Source organism: Ascaphus truei, chromosome 20 (genome assembly GCF_040206685.1).
Source record: "Ascaphus truei isolate aAscTru1 chromosome 20, aAscTru1.hap1, whole genome shotgun sequence".
In the NCBI taxonomy this organism is placed as follows: Eukaryota; Metazoa; Chordata; class Amphibia; order Anura; family Ascaphidae; genus Ascaphus; species Ascaphus truei.
In genome coordinates, this window is record NC_134502.1 from 29,845,296 (window position 1) to 29,862,280 (window position 16,985).

Here is a 16,985-nt window from a genome sequence, read left to right on the forward strand (position 1 = left end):
AAGAAGATGGCGACACCATGTACTGTCGGGCCTCCGCGGGGTCTCCGGAGCACCGGAATTCTCCCTGCTCGGCCCCCACCCTTCTGACACCCCGGCGGGTTCGCTGCTTGGCTCCGGCGGCACTCACCATCACCCCCGGCATATGGAGGTAATGGGGGTCCGGGGCTACATAACATATCCCTGTACACCTTTCCTTTCTAAAAATATGTCTAACCTTTTCTTAAAGATGTTTACTTTACGTATCTGCCATGGGTGGTAAGTTAAGGAATTTCATATTAACCGTCCAAGGCCATGAGACCTGTTTAGCTCTGTTATGTTTCTCTACCTTTCTTGCTAACCAGTTTCCAGAAGGCTGCCCTAATCTCCTGGCTCCTCAGGCTGTATATTATGGGATTAAACAATGGGGTCACCACGAGGTACAGCAAAGACAGGACTTTATTGAGATTGACCGAGTGTCCTCTTGATGGGACCTGATATACGGTGATCAACGTTCCATAGAATAAGGACACAACTGTCAGGTGGGAACTGCAGGTGGAGAAGGCTTTCTGTCTCCCACTGGTGGAAGGGATCCTGAGAATGGCGAGGAAGATACTGATATAAGTTACAATGATAAAGATAAATGAGAAAGCGGTTATAGGAACAGAGAGAACAACTTCTTCCAAATTAAGAAAGGATGTGTCGCTGCAGGACAACTCTTGAAGGGGAGCTAAATCACAAAATACGTGGTCAATTACATTGGGGCCACAGAATTGCAACATACCTAGCTGGGTAGTTAAAATTATGGATATTGTGAATCCCAAGAACCAAGACCAGAAAACTAGATGATACTGGAGCCTGATGTCCATAATGGAGGTATAACGCAAAGGCTGACAGATGGCCAAGTATCGGTCATAGGACATCACTGCAAGAAGGAAACATTCTGTAGTTGCTGAGACACCAAAGAAATAAAATTGAGTGATGCAGACATTAAAAGAAATGGTGGCTCCTTCTTTCAATATACCATGGAGCATGTTGGGGACAATAGTTGCAGTAATGAAGATGTCAGTTACAGACAGATGTCTGAGGAAGAAGTACATGGGAAAGTGGAGTTTGTGACTGGTTGACACCATCACGATGATCAGGAGGTTTCCAGTTAATGTCATTATGTGGATCCCGAGAAACAGAAAGAAGACGGGAATCCTGAGGCTCTGAAGATCCTTAAATCCCAGGAGGAGGAATTCTGTAACTCTCGTCTGGTTCTCCACACGCATTGTGATCAGATCCTTCCCCCTTCCTGCAATATGCCAAAGGGAAAGAAGTTATAGGGAGTCTGCCCAGTAACGGGTAATAGTTATTATAATGGGAATGCAGGAGATACGGTAACAGGACCACGAAAAGGGTAATGTTAGGATCACTGACTGGTTAGAACAAGTAAGGTAAATATTATATCACAAAATACAGAGTATGGCAAAAATCTACTAAAACAATTAAATATTAATATATCAAATATTGATAGAGGTCACATTTGAAGGAAACCCCTTTGTGGGATACAAATTTCATGCATAAAAATACCACCACAAATAATGTAACATTTTCTAAGATCAATACAGTTTCTATAACACTTAACTATTTAACAGAAAGGAAAGCTTTCATTAAGGAGACATAGGTTTCAATGCTGATTTGGAGCAAAAATTGTGCAGAGATAGATATTTTCCACGTGTGTGTGTTGGCATCTGCAGGAAACCAGGAGACCCCAGTAATGTAAGGACACGTTATTGGAACGTGTTATACAGAATACAATGCGCTAATACAAGTACAGGTTCAACTTCACAATGCCCTGTGTGCCTGACATGTAATAAGGATAAGATGCAAGATTATATCATTTATTTCCACTCAATCTGTCAGTCATACTCAGTACTTCCCAGGAGGTCTGAGTGCTCAAGGAGCGGACTCATATCTTTCACCTATCATACTACAAAGAATACTTCCACCTATCATACAACAAATAATACTTCCACCTATCATACTACAAAGAATACTTCCATCTATCATACTACAAAGAATACTTCCAACTATCATACTACAAAGAATACTTCCACCTCTCATACTACAAAGAATACTTCCACCTATCATACTACAAATAATACTTCCACCTATCATACTACAAAGAATACTTCCATCTATCATACTACAAAGAATACTTCCAACTATCATACTACAAAGAATACTTCCACCTCTCATACTACAAAGAATACTTCTATCTATCATACTACAAAGAATACTTCCATCTATCATACTACAAAGAATACTTCCATCTATCATACTACAAAGAATACTTCCACCTATCATACTACAAAGAATACTTCCATCTATCATACTGCAAAGAATACTTCCATCTATCATACTACAAAGAATACTTCCAACTATCATACTACAAAGAATACTTCCACCTCTCATACTACAAAGAAAACTTCCATCTATCATACTACAAATAATACTTCCATCTATCATACTACAAAGAATACTTCCACCTATCATACTACAAAGATTATTTCCACCTATCATACTACAAAGAATACTTCCACCTATCATACTACAAAGAATACTTCCATCTATCATACTGCAAAGAATACTTCCATCTATCATACTACAAAGAATATTTCCACCTATCATACTACAAAGAATACTTCCACCTATCATACTACAAAGAATACTTCCATCTATCATACTACAAAGAATACTTCCACCTATCATACTACAAAGAATTCTTCCACTTATCATACTACAAATAATACTTCCACCTATCATACTACAAAGAATACTTCCATCTATCATACAACAAAGAATACTTCCACCTATCATACTACAAAGAATACTTCACCTATCATACTACAAAAAATACTTCCATCTATCATACTACAAAGAATACTTCCATCTATCATACTACAAAGAATACTTCCACCTATCATACTACAAAGAATTCTTCCACCTCATTTTACAAAGAATACTTCCACCTCTCATACTACAAAGAATACTTCCACCTATCATACTACAAAGAATACTTCCACCTATCATACTACAAAGAATACTTCCATCTATCATACTACAAAGAATACTTCCACCTATCATACTACAAAGAATACTTCCATCTATCATACTACAAAGAATTCTTCCACCTATCATACTACAAAGAATACTTCCATCTATCATACTACAAAGAATACTTCCACCTATCATACTACAAAGAATACTTCCATCTATCATACTACAAAGAATACTTCCACCTATCATACTACAAATAATACTTCCATCTATCATACTACAAAGAATACTTTCACCTATCATACTACAAAGAATACTTCAACCTATCATACTACAAAGAATACTTCCATCTATCATACTACAAAGATTACTTCCACCTATAATACTACAAAGAATACTTCCATCTATTATACTACAAAGAATACTTCCATCTATCATACTACAAAGAATACTTCCACCTATCATACTACAAAGAATACTTCCACCTCTCATACTACAAAGAATACTTCCATCTTTCATACTACAAAGAATACTTACACCTACAGTATCATACTACAAAGAATACTTCCATCTATCATACTACAAAGAATACTTCCAACTATCATACTACAAAGAATACTTCCACCTCTCATACTACAAAGAATACTTCCACCTATCATACTACAAATAATACTTCCACCTATCATACTACAAAGAATACTTCCATCTATCATACTACAAAGAATACTTCCAACTATCATACTACAAAGAATACTTCCACCTCTCATACTACAAAGAATACTTCTATCTATCATACTACAAAGAATACTTCCATCTATCATACTACAAAGAATACTTCCATCTATCATACTACAAAGAATACTTCCACCTATCATACTACAAAGAATACTTCCATCTATCATACTGCAAAGAATACTTCCATCTATCATACTACAAAGAATACTTCCAACTATCATACTACAAAGAATACTTCCACCTCTCATACTACAAAGAAAACTTCCATCTATCATACTACAAATAATACTTCCATCTATCATACTACAAAGAATACTTCCACCTATCATACTACAAAGATTATTTCCACCTATCATACTACAAAGAATACTTCCACCTATCATACTACAAAGAATACTTCCATCTATCATACTGCAAAGAATACTTCCATCTATCATACTACAAAGAATATTTCCACCTATCATACTACAAAGAATACTTCCACCTATCATACTACAAAGAATACTTCCATCTATCATACTACAAAGAATACTTCCACCTATCATACTACAAAGAATTCTTCCACTTATCATACTACAAATAATACTTCCACCTATCATACTACAAAGAATACTTCCATCTATCATACAACAAAGAATACTTCCACCTATCATACTACAAAGAATACTTCACCTATCATACTACAAAAAATACTTCCATCTATCATACTACAAAGAATACTTCCATCTATCATACTACAAAGAATACTTCCACCTATCATACTACAAAGAATTCTTCCACCTCATTTTACAAAGAATACTTCCACCTCTCATACTACAAAGAATACTTCCACCTATCATACTACAAAGAATACTTCCACCTATCATACTACAAAGAATACTTCCATCTATCATACTACAAAGAATACTTCCACCTATCATACTACAAAGAATACTTCCATCTATCATACTACAAAGAATTCTTCCACCTATCATACTACAAAGAATACTTCCATCTATCATACTACAAAGAATACTTCCACCTATCATACTACAAAGAATACTTCCATCTATCATACTACAAAGAATACTTCCACCTATCATACTACAAATAATACTTCCATCTATCATACTACAAAGAATACTTTCACCTATCATACTACAAAGAATACTTCAACCTATCATACTACAAAGAATACTTCCATCTATCATACTACAAAGATTACTTCCACCTATAATACTACAAAGAATACTTCCATCTATTATACTACAAAGAATACTTCCATCTATCATACTACAAAGAATACTTCCACCTATCATACTACAAAGAATACTTCCACCTCTCATACTACAAAGAATACTTCCATCTTTCATACTACAAAGAATACTTACACCTACAGTATCATACTACAAATAATACTTCCATCTATCATACTACAAAGAATACTTTCACCTATCATACTACAAAGAATACTTCAACCTATCATACTACAAAGAATACTTCCACCTATCATACTACAAAGAATACTTCACCTATCATACTACAAAAAATACTTCCATCTATCATACTACAAAGAATACTTCCACCTATCATACTACAAAGAATACTTCCACCTATCATACTACAAAGAATACTTCCACCTCATATTACAAAGAATACTTCCACCTCTCATACTACAAAGAATACTTCCACCTATCATACTACAAAGAATACTTCCACCTATCATGCTACAAAGAATACTACCATTATATACTTTGTTGATACCATCAAGATGCAGTTTTCCAAAATGTCCCCCTTCCCCTTCTTCTCAATCTTTGATCCCAGAGTATATTGACGTGTTTAAGTGTTTCCAAATAAAATACATGATGGAAATTCTGCTATATTTCATTTTCTTTAGTATGTCACATACAAGATGGAGACACAGGTTTAGGTGCAAAAAAAGATTGCTGAGACTTGACTCCATGCTTGTAGCAGACCAAGTTTTGGGGGCACAGCCCCTTCCTCAGGTTGGGGGAGCAATTATCTGAGGAAGGGGCTGTGTCCCTGAAACGTTATTTGCTCTGCTTCAAGCATGGAGTCATGTCTCAGCAAGCTTTTACGCTCCTAAACCTGTGTGCCGCCATCTTGTGTGTGACATACTGGGTGTGTGCCCTCAGTTAGAACATTGGGGCTTGGGTGGGTTAGCCAGCACCAGGACTTCTACACTGTCTCCCTTTTTTGGCAATTGGTGTGCCTGTACCTATCTATATACGGCTACTTAATTTGCTGTGTTTTGGGAGAATGTGATAAAACACTGAATATTCTATTTTCTGTATATCTTTCAGTTAAAGCATTAAATGAAACTTCATGTGAAGGCGACAATCTGCCCGAGGATACAATGTCTCCCTGTGACCTTTCCTACGGAGCCGGATATATCTCAGGAGCATTGAAAGTTACCTGAAGAAGAAGAAATGTATTTGTTAAATACCATTGATATACCAAACAAGCTCAAATATAAACATTATAATCCATATTTACTGAGCGATGTCACTCCATAAGATAGCACTGCTTAGTAATATTCCCCTTTATAACCCATTCAGGGAATTAGGCTGTAAGGGGTCTTCCAGCTGCTAATGTGTAATGGAGTAGCATGTCTTAGTAGACATGGCCATACGTGTGTACAGTGCGCAGCCTAATAAGAGTTTTATAGAGGGTCTCACTGCCATCCTGATAATTACAGGGCTTCTTATAAACAGGGTCCCCCTGAAGGTAAGATATCCCCCCAAGAAGAAAAATAAATGATCGCACCAAACATGTAGGGGCTGGTGCTACAGTTACATTAAGGGGCAGAAGGAGGGAGATAAGGAACAATATACACGGTATAAAGAGATAATCAGGAGAAGCGCAAAGTAACACCGTATCTGTGTAAGTGTCTGTTTCTCACCTGTCCGCCTAATACAATGTATTTATGGTTAATACCACGCTGAGTGGCCCCCACCTCATGTCCCTACCCACATATTGTACTACGCTGTTGTATATGTTAGCACCTGATCTGTTTACTGTAAGTGTCTGTTTCTCACCTGTCCGCCTAATACAATTACTCAAACTTCCCCAAACCACTGGATTACCCCAAATGTATGTGATGAAGTTAAACAATGGAGTCACCAAAGCACAAACGGTTACTTACAATGAATCTTTATTGGGTGGTACCACAAACTCAGCTATCATTGTCCCGTAAGAAATTAACACAACGGTGAGAGGAGAAAGGCCGAGAGAGGAGAACGTCTGTGTCACAGAGGAGAAGGGAATCCTGGGGACGGTGAGAATAACTGGTAGATAACTTGCCACAATGACTATATATTAAAGGAGCATCACAGGAGCGTATGCCATTATAGTTTCCATCTCTACAACCCAAGTGTTTGGGAAAGAAAAGTTCAGAAGATGTACAATATCACAGTAGTAATGATCAATTATCATGGATCCCCAAAACAGAGCCTGATACCGGTATATGAAAATCACTGCAATCCATGGTGTTAAAAATCCTAAAATCCATGGCCTGATATCGCTAATGTCCACATATCGGTCATAGGACGTCACTGTAAGAAGAGAGCGCTCTTCACCACTTAATGTTCTGTAGAGGTAAAACCGTGAGATGTTATCAATAACAGAAATGGAGCCTCCACCTCTCCCTATGACATGTAGCATGTTAGGGACAATACTTGGGGTAAGTATCATGTCAGATGTGGACAGACTTCTAAGGAAGACGTAGATGGGAGAGTGTAGCCGGTGCCCCGATGGCACTAATGCAGTGATCAGGAGATGTCCATGTACTGTCACATAGTAACTCACAAGGGACAGGCAGAAGAGAATGGTCTTCAGGCAGTGACGTCTCTGGGATCCCAGAAGCTGGAGCTCTGTGACTGTAGCCAGGTTCTCCCCATCACACATCGCCTGATGGTATAAAGGGGATACGTCCTTATAGTGCGTAATATACTGTTATTGTTACATCTCACATAGAAACAAACAAAGTATATTACTACAGGTAGGTACAATGTAGGGGGGGGGGGGGTGAGGGGGTATTAATCAAAGTCTCCAGGTGGCAAAACTGGTGAAGAAAGTGTCCTAAACAAACAGTCCCTTAGTAAATCCCATTAAATATAGTGATGCTGTAGCTTTGAAGCATTTGAATTAGTAATTTGTAGTTTTCATATTATATTTATCCAAACATACGTGGTTACTGTATATTATTCTTTAATACTAATATAAATATTTGGCTTCAGTGATACTCTATGTGGGACCGTTCTAATAAGTACAAAGCGCAGAGAAATATATATTGTAATGTATTATACCATAAAGTGTATTACAGATCTGTATATGTTCATCAAAGACCTTAAACTTTAGAAAGGCAGATTTTAATAAACTGAGGACTAATCTACAAGGAATACATTGGGATGATGTTTTTGTCGGGAAAAATGTAGATGGGCAATATTTAAACCATTGTTAGAAAAGCACACTTATCAGTGTATACCCTTAATAACAAGTAAAAAAAAAAGAAATAAGTCAAAACCAATGTGGTTAAATAAACAGGTAGGGGAGAAAATGGACAAGAAGAGGAAGGCATTTAGATTCTTTAAGTCAGAAGAGACGGAGACATCTTATCAGAATTATAAGGAATGTAACACAAATTGCAAAAGGGCAATTAAATTAGCAAAAATGGATAATGAAAAAAGGATTGCAATAGAAAGTAAGGTCAACCCTAAAAAGTTCTTTAAGTACCTTAATAACAAAAAAAATGAGAAAAGAATATATAGGACATTTTCAGTGTGAGATGGGTAGGCAGATTATTTGAGATAATGAAAAAGCAGAGATATTAAACAAATATTTTGCCTTTTTATTTACCAGGGAAGAATACATTTCAATAGTAGTGCCACAGGAGGAAGCCACAACCTCCATATTAATGAACAATTGGTTAACTGAGGAAGAAGATCATAGGCGGCTTTATCAAATGAAAGTAAATAAGGCACCTGGCCCCGATAGAATACATCTAAGAGTTCTCAAGGAGTTAAGCTCAGTAATAGCCAAACCATTATATTTAATATTAATTCACGCCATTTCCACAGGCTCAGTACCACAAGATTGGCGTAAAGCAGATGTGGTGCCAATATTTAAAAGAAAGCTAGATCACAACTGGGGAATTACAGACCTGTAAGCCTGACTTCAATAGTGGGGAAGCTACTTGAAGATTTAATACGGGATAATGTTCAGGAATACCTAATGTTAAACAAAATTATTACTAATAGTCAGCATGGATTTATGAAGGATAGATCTTGCCAAACTAACCTTATTTGTTTCTTTTTGGAGATAAGTAGGAAGTTAGACCAGGGTAATGCAGTTGATGTGGTCTAATTAGATTTTGCAAAGGCTTTTGATACGTACCCACACAAGAGGTTGGTGTACAAAATAAAGCAAATTGGACTCAGTAATAATATATGCACCTGGATTTGAAACTGATTAAAGGACAGACAACAGAGGGTTGTCATAAATGGAACTTATTCAGGTTGGGCTAAAGTCGTGAGTGGAGTACCTCAGGGATCGGTACTGGGACCCCTGCTTTTTAACTTGTTTATTAATGACCTTGAGGTTGGGATCGAGAGCAAAGTCTCCATCTTTTCGGATTATACTAAATTGTGTAAGGTATTAGAATCAGAGCAGGATGTAATTTCTCTTCAGAAGGACTTGGAGAGACTTGAAACGTGGGCAGGTAAATGGCAGATGAGGTTTAATACAGATAAATGTATGGTTATGCATTTGGGATGCAAGAATAAAAAGGCGACTTACAAATTAAATGGAGATATATTGGGGGAATCCTTGATGGAGAAGGATTTAGGAGTGCTTGTAGACAGCAGGCTTAGCAATAGTGCCCAAAGTCAGGCAGTAGCTGCAAAGGCAAACAGGATCTTATCTTGCATCAAACGGGCAATGGATGGAAGGGAAGTAAACATAATTATGCCCCTTTACAAAGCATTAGTAAGACCACACCTTAAATATGGAGTACAAGTTTGGGCACCAATCCTAAGAAAATACATTATGGAACTAGAGAGAGTGCAGAGAAGAGCCACCAAATTAATAAAGGGGATGGACAATCTAACTTATGAGGAGAGACTAGCTAAATTAGATTTATTTACATTAGAAAAGAGGCGTCTAAGGTGGGATATGATAACTATATATAAATATATTCGGGGACAATACAAGAACCTTTCATAAGAACTATTCATCCCACGGGCAGTACAAAGGACTCAGGGCCATCCCTTAAGGTTGGAGGAAAGGAGATTTCACCAGCAACAAAGGAAAGTGTTCTTTACAGTAAGGGCAGTTAAAATGTGGAACTCATTACCCATGGAGACTGTGATGGCAGATACAATAGATTTGTTCAAAAAAAGGTTGGACATCTTTTTAGATGGGAAAGGTATACAGGGATATACCAAATAAGTATACATTGGAAGGATGTTGATCCAGGGATTAATCCGATTGCTTATTCTTGGAGTCAGGAAGGAATTTATTTTCCTCTTATGAGATATCATTGGATGATGTGACACTGGGGTTTTTTGTTTGCCTTCCTCTGGATCAATAAGTAAGTATAGCTATAGGATAAAGTATCTGTTGTCTAAATTTAGTATAGGTTGAACTTGATGGACCTACGTCTTTTTTCAACCTCATCTACTATGTAACTATGTAACTATGTAACTATGTAACTATGTATGTTTACTGTACAATTTACTTTAATACTAATATAAACATTTGGCTTCAGTGATAATCTAGGTGGGACCGTTCTAATAAGTACAAAGCTCAGAGAAATATATTTTGTAATGTATTATACCATAAAGTGCATTACAGATCTATACATGTTATGAGTTTATGTAGTGTTGCAGCATAAGATACATTGTATCTAGCAAACACTACATAACATGTTCATTTTAGATACATGTATGATCAAAAATGATCATATCAAATGTATCATATCTAACCTGCGCAGAACTATGTGCGCTGATCTTGGGAGCCCCCCATATTATATGGTTTTTAATACAATATACTGGAAATGGATTATGCCATCATGGACTCCGGGGGACAGGGATAAAGCCAGCTGAGGCCATCTTCATCCCTCTAATAAGGCTTCTGTATGTGGTGCTATATGCAATAAGGTATTGTCCTTTGAACAACACAGTAATATGTGAAATTAATAGCATTATACCCCCACCTGCTGCATTACACACACGGAGATAACCTATGAACGACTTGCTGCCCATTTCCCATCTCACATATTGTTTAGAGAACTCGGAAGCATCAGGAAAAGCAATTCTGTTATGTAACTCTCACCTCTTATTAAATAATTTGGGGAATTTCCTATTCTTGTTAATTTACCTCAATCACCGCACGGTCACAGAGTCACCAAGCATCTCACTTAATGGCACTAACTCATATCCAGAGCCAGGACATGGTGTTCTTCTGGGGAGGAGAAAATGCTTGGCGTTTCAATTGGCAAAACAGAGAATTGATGGTGAAAATGTGGGATTTTTTAGTAACTTTTAGCCCTTTAAAGTTCTGCCAACTGGTTCTCTGGGAATAATACATTTTGGTAAAAAAAAACAAAACCGGTAATGTATTTTGGAAAGTTTTGCACATGTATATGTACAACCTCCAGCACTAAGTAGAATATCTTAACTTACCACAATTCCACGTCGGTGATACAGGACAGCAGAGGGTAACGTTCAAAAGTTTCACATTTCAGTCCTGATGTGTGGCAGATTTCCCCACAATGCTGGAACAATGTCCCCCGGGAAGAGTAGAGGAAATGAGACAATGCTACAGGAAGCCTTTAGTTGGTCGGTGTAACGGCCGGGTCTTCTGCTCCCATATGGAGAGTGGTGGAAATGCTCACAGGGCTCACGTATTTATATTCTCTTATTACAGTGTAGAGATACAGTATGGGACCACGTGGATCCCTGCACTGAATCCCATCATGGCCAATTACAGGGGAATCCATAGGTACGTTTGTACGGAGCTGTTATCCTCACGATGATTAACTCATATGAGATTTGCACTTTGATTAACCCCCTGATAAAACTGACAAACCAATTGTAATAATAATAAAAACATTTCATCATCTGTGTTGGAAAAGTTTTGTTATGTTAATATTAATTTAACCCTTATGGGGTATTGTGGCCATTCTGGGACATTCAAAGGTATTGGCCTCAAACATAGTAATTCCAATAATCCTTTATACTATTATAAACAGGCAGCATTGTATAGTGGTGGTAAGTATCTATAAACTGATATTGAATATGTCAGGCTTTATATGTATGATGAGTATTTGTCCACTAATTTAGAACATGCTGACATATATAGCTATATAGTTATAGAGAGTATCTCTACCCAGTGCTAATGAACATGCTGTGTTATATAACGATTATTTCCCTATCTTGGGACTGAGTACATAACTCATTAAACATGTCCATGTCACTCGGCCAAAAACCCTCAAATTCAATGCTATTCTCGTATCTCCGGTATGCAAACCGCGTCTAGAAACTCGCCTTTACTTAACACCTCCTGAAGGCCGGTGAGATCGGTATCGCGAGTTACATCCAGAGCTGGAAATCTGGGTTTGGTGAGAAAGCAAAATCCATAAGTCAGACCGGGGATGGAGTTACCACCTCAAGTCGTTCCGCTTCTAAAGCAAGCACACTCCGGGCAGCTTAGCTGTTACACCGGGCGGTTTGGCTGTTACACCGGGCGGTTTGGCTGTTACACCGAGCGATTTGGCTGTTACACCGGGCTGTTCGCTCATTATGTGTGAGTGCTACAAAGTTTTTATTTGTTTTTTTTGTAATAAACTTTTATTCGTCACTAATCCAGGCTTTGCCCATCTCTTGGTATATGGGCACCTGGGAGAGGAGCCATTCATGCATTGCTTCCATTGGGAGAATTTGAAAGGAAGATGAGACTGATTCCCCAAAGATTGAAAACACCAGTCACTGAGGGAAGGGGCTCACACAAGGCCGTGTGAGTTTTTTCTCCATTACTCCTCCATTTAGAGGATATATGTAACACCATATCCACTCTTCTCTGAGGGAATAGTCTCACATTAGGCCGTGTGAGTCATTGAAACTGATGTTTATTGTTTCTTTATTATTATATTAATACCATCACCCGCTCCTCACCCTCCCTTCCCATTCCCACCCCCGCCCAAACCCGATGGCGTCGGCTTCTCTGAGAGTGGAATTAAATTATTAACCTACTATAAACAAACACTTACCGCAGTGTTTTTCAAGCAGGGTTCCTAGGAACACTTGGGTTCCCCCGGCTTCCCTAATGGGTTGGTAGAAAGATACAGGGGTGCACCAATGAGGCACGCTCTGGAATATGGCGTGTATAATGATGTGTGTAGGATATACAGACGCACGTGGGGAGGCCGATTATAATAAAAACAACAAAAAAAACAACACTGGCCCAGTGTGGATACTGCAGCTCAGCCCGAGGAGGTTCGTCCCAGCGATCCTCAAATGGTATTTGAAGAAGAGTAGGGGAGCGCAGAGAGAAAAGCAGCTTCAATATTACATAACTTACAACAGTAGCTAATAGACTAACATCAGCATGCAATCCAAAAGTAGCAAGCAGGGGGTGTGCAGGGGAGAACACATACACAACAGTGCAAGCCCCAATGCTATCAACCCCAAAAGGGGAATGCCCGGGGGAAATGGAAGAAAGGTGATATATCAATAGAATAAGGACTCACACGGCCATGTGTGAGTCTGCACTACACAGGGTATCTTGAACACTGTGTCTCTGGCGTGACGTCCCTCTGCGTACGCGGGGCTTGAGGTGTGGGGGGGATGAACCCTCGTAGTGCACCAGAGGCCAATAGGGTAGAAAATGCCCGGATGATGCGGTTAAAATACAGTGTTTAATAACGTATCGCACACAAGTAACAATGCACTTGCATGAATAAAATCAGCCGTGCTCCTGACCGGGCTGCGACGCGCTAGGAACTCCTCTGTGGACCGCGTCTGGTCGGCAGAGCTGGAGGGTAGTGATGACGGAGCGCTACGGTGGTCAGCAGGAGCCAGGAAAGTAAACGTTTCCCGAGCTACGCGTTTCGTATCTCGCGATACCTCGACAGGTTCGGCAACGTTCCTAGTGAGTCGCAGGCCGGACCATCAAGGTTGAAACATGTCTGTGAGTGGTTTGACTGGCTTTGCTAGTCCCATGTTGTGTTTAAAAGCTGTGTGAACGGCGATGCGTCAGCTTAAATGGGCTCCATGTGAATGGATATTCCAGGCAAAATGTGACACATTGTGACACAGAATCCCTTGCTGCAGTGGGAGCACTGTATGCTAGGTGATAATGGTTTAAAGGCGGGGATGAAGACCTGTCTAAGACATGTGAATGTGCTCACAAGTGATATTTATATAAATAATAATAATAATAATAATAATAATAATAATAGCATGTTCTTGTATAGCGCTGCTAATTGTACGCAGCGCTTTACAGAGACATTTTGCAGGCACAGGTCCCTCCGTAGGTTTACAATCTATGTATTTGGTGCCTGAGGCACAGGGAGATAAAGTGACTTGCCCAAGGTCACAAGGAGCCGACACCGGGAATTGCACCAGGTTCCCCTGCTTCACACTCAGTGCCAGTCAGTGTCGTTACTCACTGAGCCGCTCCTTCTCCCATATATATATATTATATATATATTATATATTATTATATATAGATTATACATCATTAATATATATTAATATATATATATATTATATATTATTTTATTTTAACTATACAATGTGTTCTGGCTGTAAATTTCCAATATTAAGTTTGTTTTAAGAGCTTGTTTCAGAAATACAGCAAATTTCAAAACAGAAATACACTCTCACCCAACTCCCAATAACGTAGGAGGATCACTATCAAATACTCTACTGGACTTTTTTATGCACTATTTTTTAAAGGAAATAGTCCCGCAAGTGTTAAGCTTATTAAATCTATTATTTTGCCAAAAGCCCACTGAGGGAGCCCTTATAACCGAGAGATCTGAATACATTCTGCTCGGACTATAACATGACTGGAGGCGAACGGAAACGGCCTAATCTTAAAAGTCATCTCGTTTAGTAATGTAGCCCCACCCATGAAAGTAACCAAGTAGTTACAAGAAAAATGTTGACATTATGTTGACGAACGAGCCCACGCCTTGTTCCTTAAGTAAAAAAGAAACCTTTGAGCTCCGTTTTCTCATTCTGCTGCTTTTTTCCTGGATGGCGTCTGCTTCTCTGAGAGAGGAATTAAACTGCTCAATATGCCTGAGCACCTACACCAACCCTGTCACCTTACCCTGTGGACATACCTTCTGCAAGGAATGTATCGGGAATACGTGGGCGAGACGGGAGTTCAATCAATCTTGCATGTGTCCGGAGTGCAGAACACGTTTTGGGGCGATGGCTAACCTTCAGGCCAACACCAAGATGTGTGGCATAGTAGAGCTTTTCCTTTCTACTCAACCCCAACAGAAGGATGGTAAGAATGTGTGTACCTACTGTGTACAGTGTCTTGCTACCGCTTCTAACCAGTGCCTGAATTGTGAAGTCTCTCTGTGTGAGCACCACCTGAAGTCACACAGTAAGTCAGTGGAGCATGTCTTCACTGAGCTTACCACTTCTCTGGAGAGCAGGACATGTTCTCTCCACCAAGAGCTCCTGAAGTACTACTGCCATGTGGATGATACTTACGTCTGTGCATCTTGTGTTCTTTTTGGACCGCACGAGGGACACCTGGTAGAATTGCTGAAGGAGGTCTCTAAAACACAAAAGGCTGAACTACAACGTATCGTAGAGATACTGACTGCGACGGGAAAGGAGACTGAGAAAAGAGTGCAACAAATGGAAGGACATCAGAAAGGAGTTCAAAGAAAAGCAGCTCGTATAAGAGACAGAGTCATTGGTCTGTTTGGGGATATTAAGAGGGAAATGCAAACCCTCGAACACCGGGCTCTGAGTCAGATCTCGAGGCAGGAAGATCAGGAGTCACTTCGAGTCTCTAATTTAATCCGGCAGTTGGAAATAAAGGCGACCAAGATAAGATTGATGATCATTGAGGTTGAGAAGCTTCGCAATATCACAGATCCCATATCTCTTTTGGAGAAGACTTCTAACCCAATCAGCAGTGAGGATAATGTTGAAGTAGACACCACCACTGTTGAAGGACTGGACGAGTTACTTATCATGGTAAATTTACAGTCTGGGCTATGTGGGTTGCTAAAACATATCCCTGGATTGCAGAAAGAGAGAGGATTCAACATTCATCACATCTCAAATATTACATTGGATGTAAATACAGCATCCGATCAGATGGTCATATCCGATGAGCTAACTCATATCTCAGTTTGGCACTCCATGAACCCAAGTTTGACTGAACTGGAGAGGTTTAGATTATCTTGAGCTTTAAGCACCAAAGCCTTTTCTTCGGGACAACATTATTGGGAGGTGGAAACCAGTGAGATGCCATGTTGGAAGGTAGGAGTGGCCTACCGCCAGATACCAAGAGATGAAGATTGTGTGCTGGGGCATCATTCCAGTTCCTGGTTTCTCTACTTGTCTGATGTCAAAGGCCCCAACACAACACCCAATTCTAAAGCAATATCAGTGCGAGCAAGTCCTCCGGTGAAAGCCCTGGGAATATACCTGGACTACGAGGCTAGAGTGTTGTCCTTTTACCAGGTGTCTGACTTTGTCAGACACCTGTATACGTTTAATGTTCACAGAGCCTCTTCATGCGGCCTTTCACGTAGATCATATCGGATGGGTGAGAATAAGGAAGTGACCACAAAAAAAGTAGAATAAAACCAAAAGGAACTCTATCCCAACCTTGACTTTACATGGAAATCTGAGGGCCACCGGACCTCTAGCGCTTCCGCACCATGTGACAGCTATCGTGACCGATCGCACGACCACTATTGGGACTGATCACATGACCTCTCACATGAGTCGACTAGGCTCCCGATGTTTGAAACAGAAGTGGACAGAGAACCACTTCCATTACGATCGGGTCGTCCGCTCCGTCCGATCAGTCACTATGGTCAGTCCCTAAAAAAATGAGCACCTAGTATGTCATGAGGGCACTGTGCATTTTAATGGGAGTTCCAATGTGATAGTGTCCCAATCGGCACTATCTCAGTTAACTAAATAACCTCTTTCTTTCTATCTCTCTCTCTCTCTCTCTTTCTCTTT

General features: G+C 39.4%; 1 protein-coding gene across 1 annotated transcript; it reads right to left on the reverse strand.

Moving 5' to 3' along the window:
* Window positions 1-311: 311 nt before the first annotated feature.
* LOC142471127 (olfactory receptor 11A1-like) lies at window positions 312-1,264 on the reverse strand. The gene has a single exon (XM_075577919.1). It carries the CDS (start codon window positions 1,248-1,250, stop codon window positions 312-314), a length of 939 nt encoding a protein of 312 aa, XP_075434034.1. The 5' UTR covers window positions 1,251-1,264.
* Window positions 1,265-16,985: the final 15,721 nt, after the last annotated feature.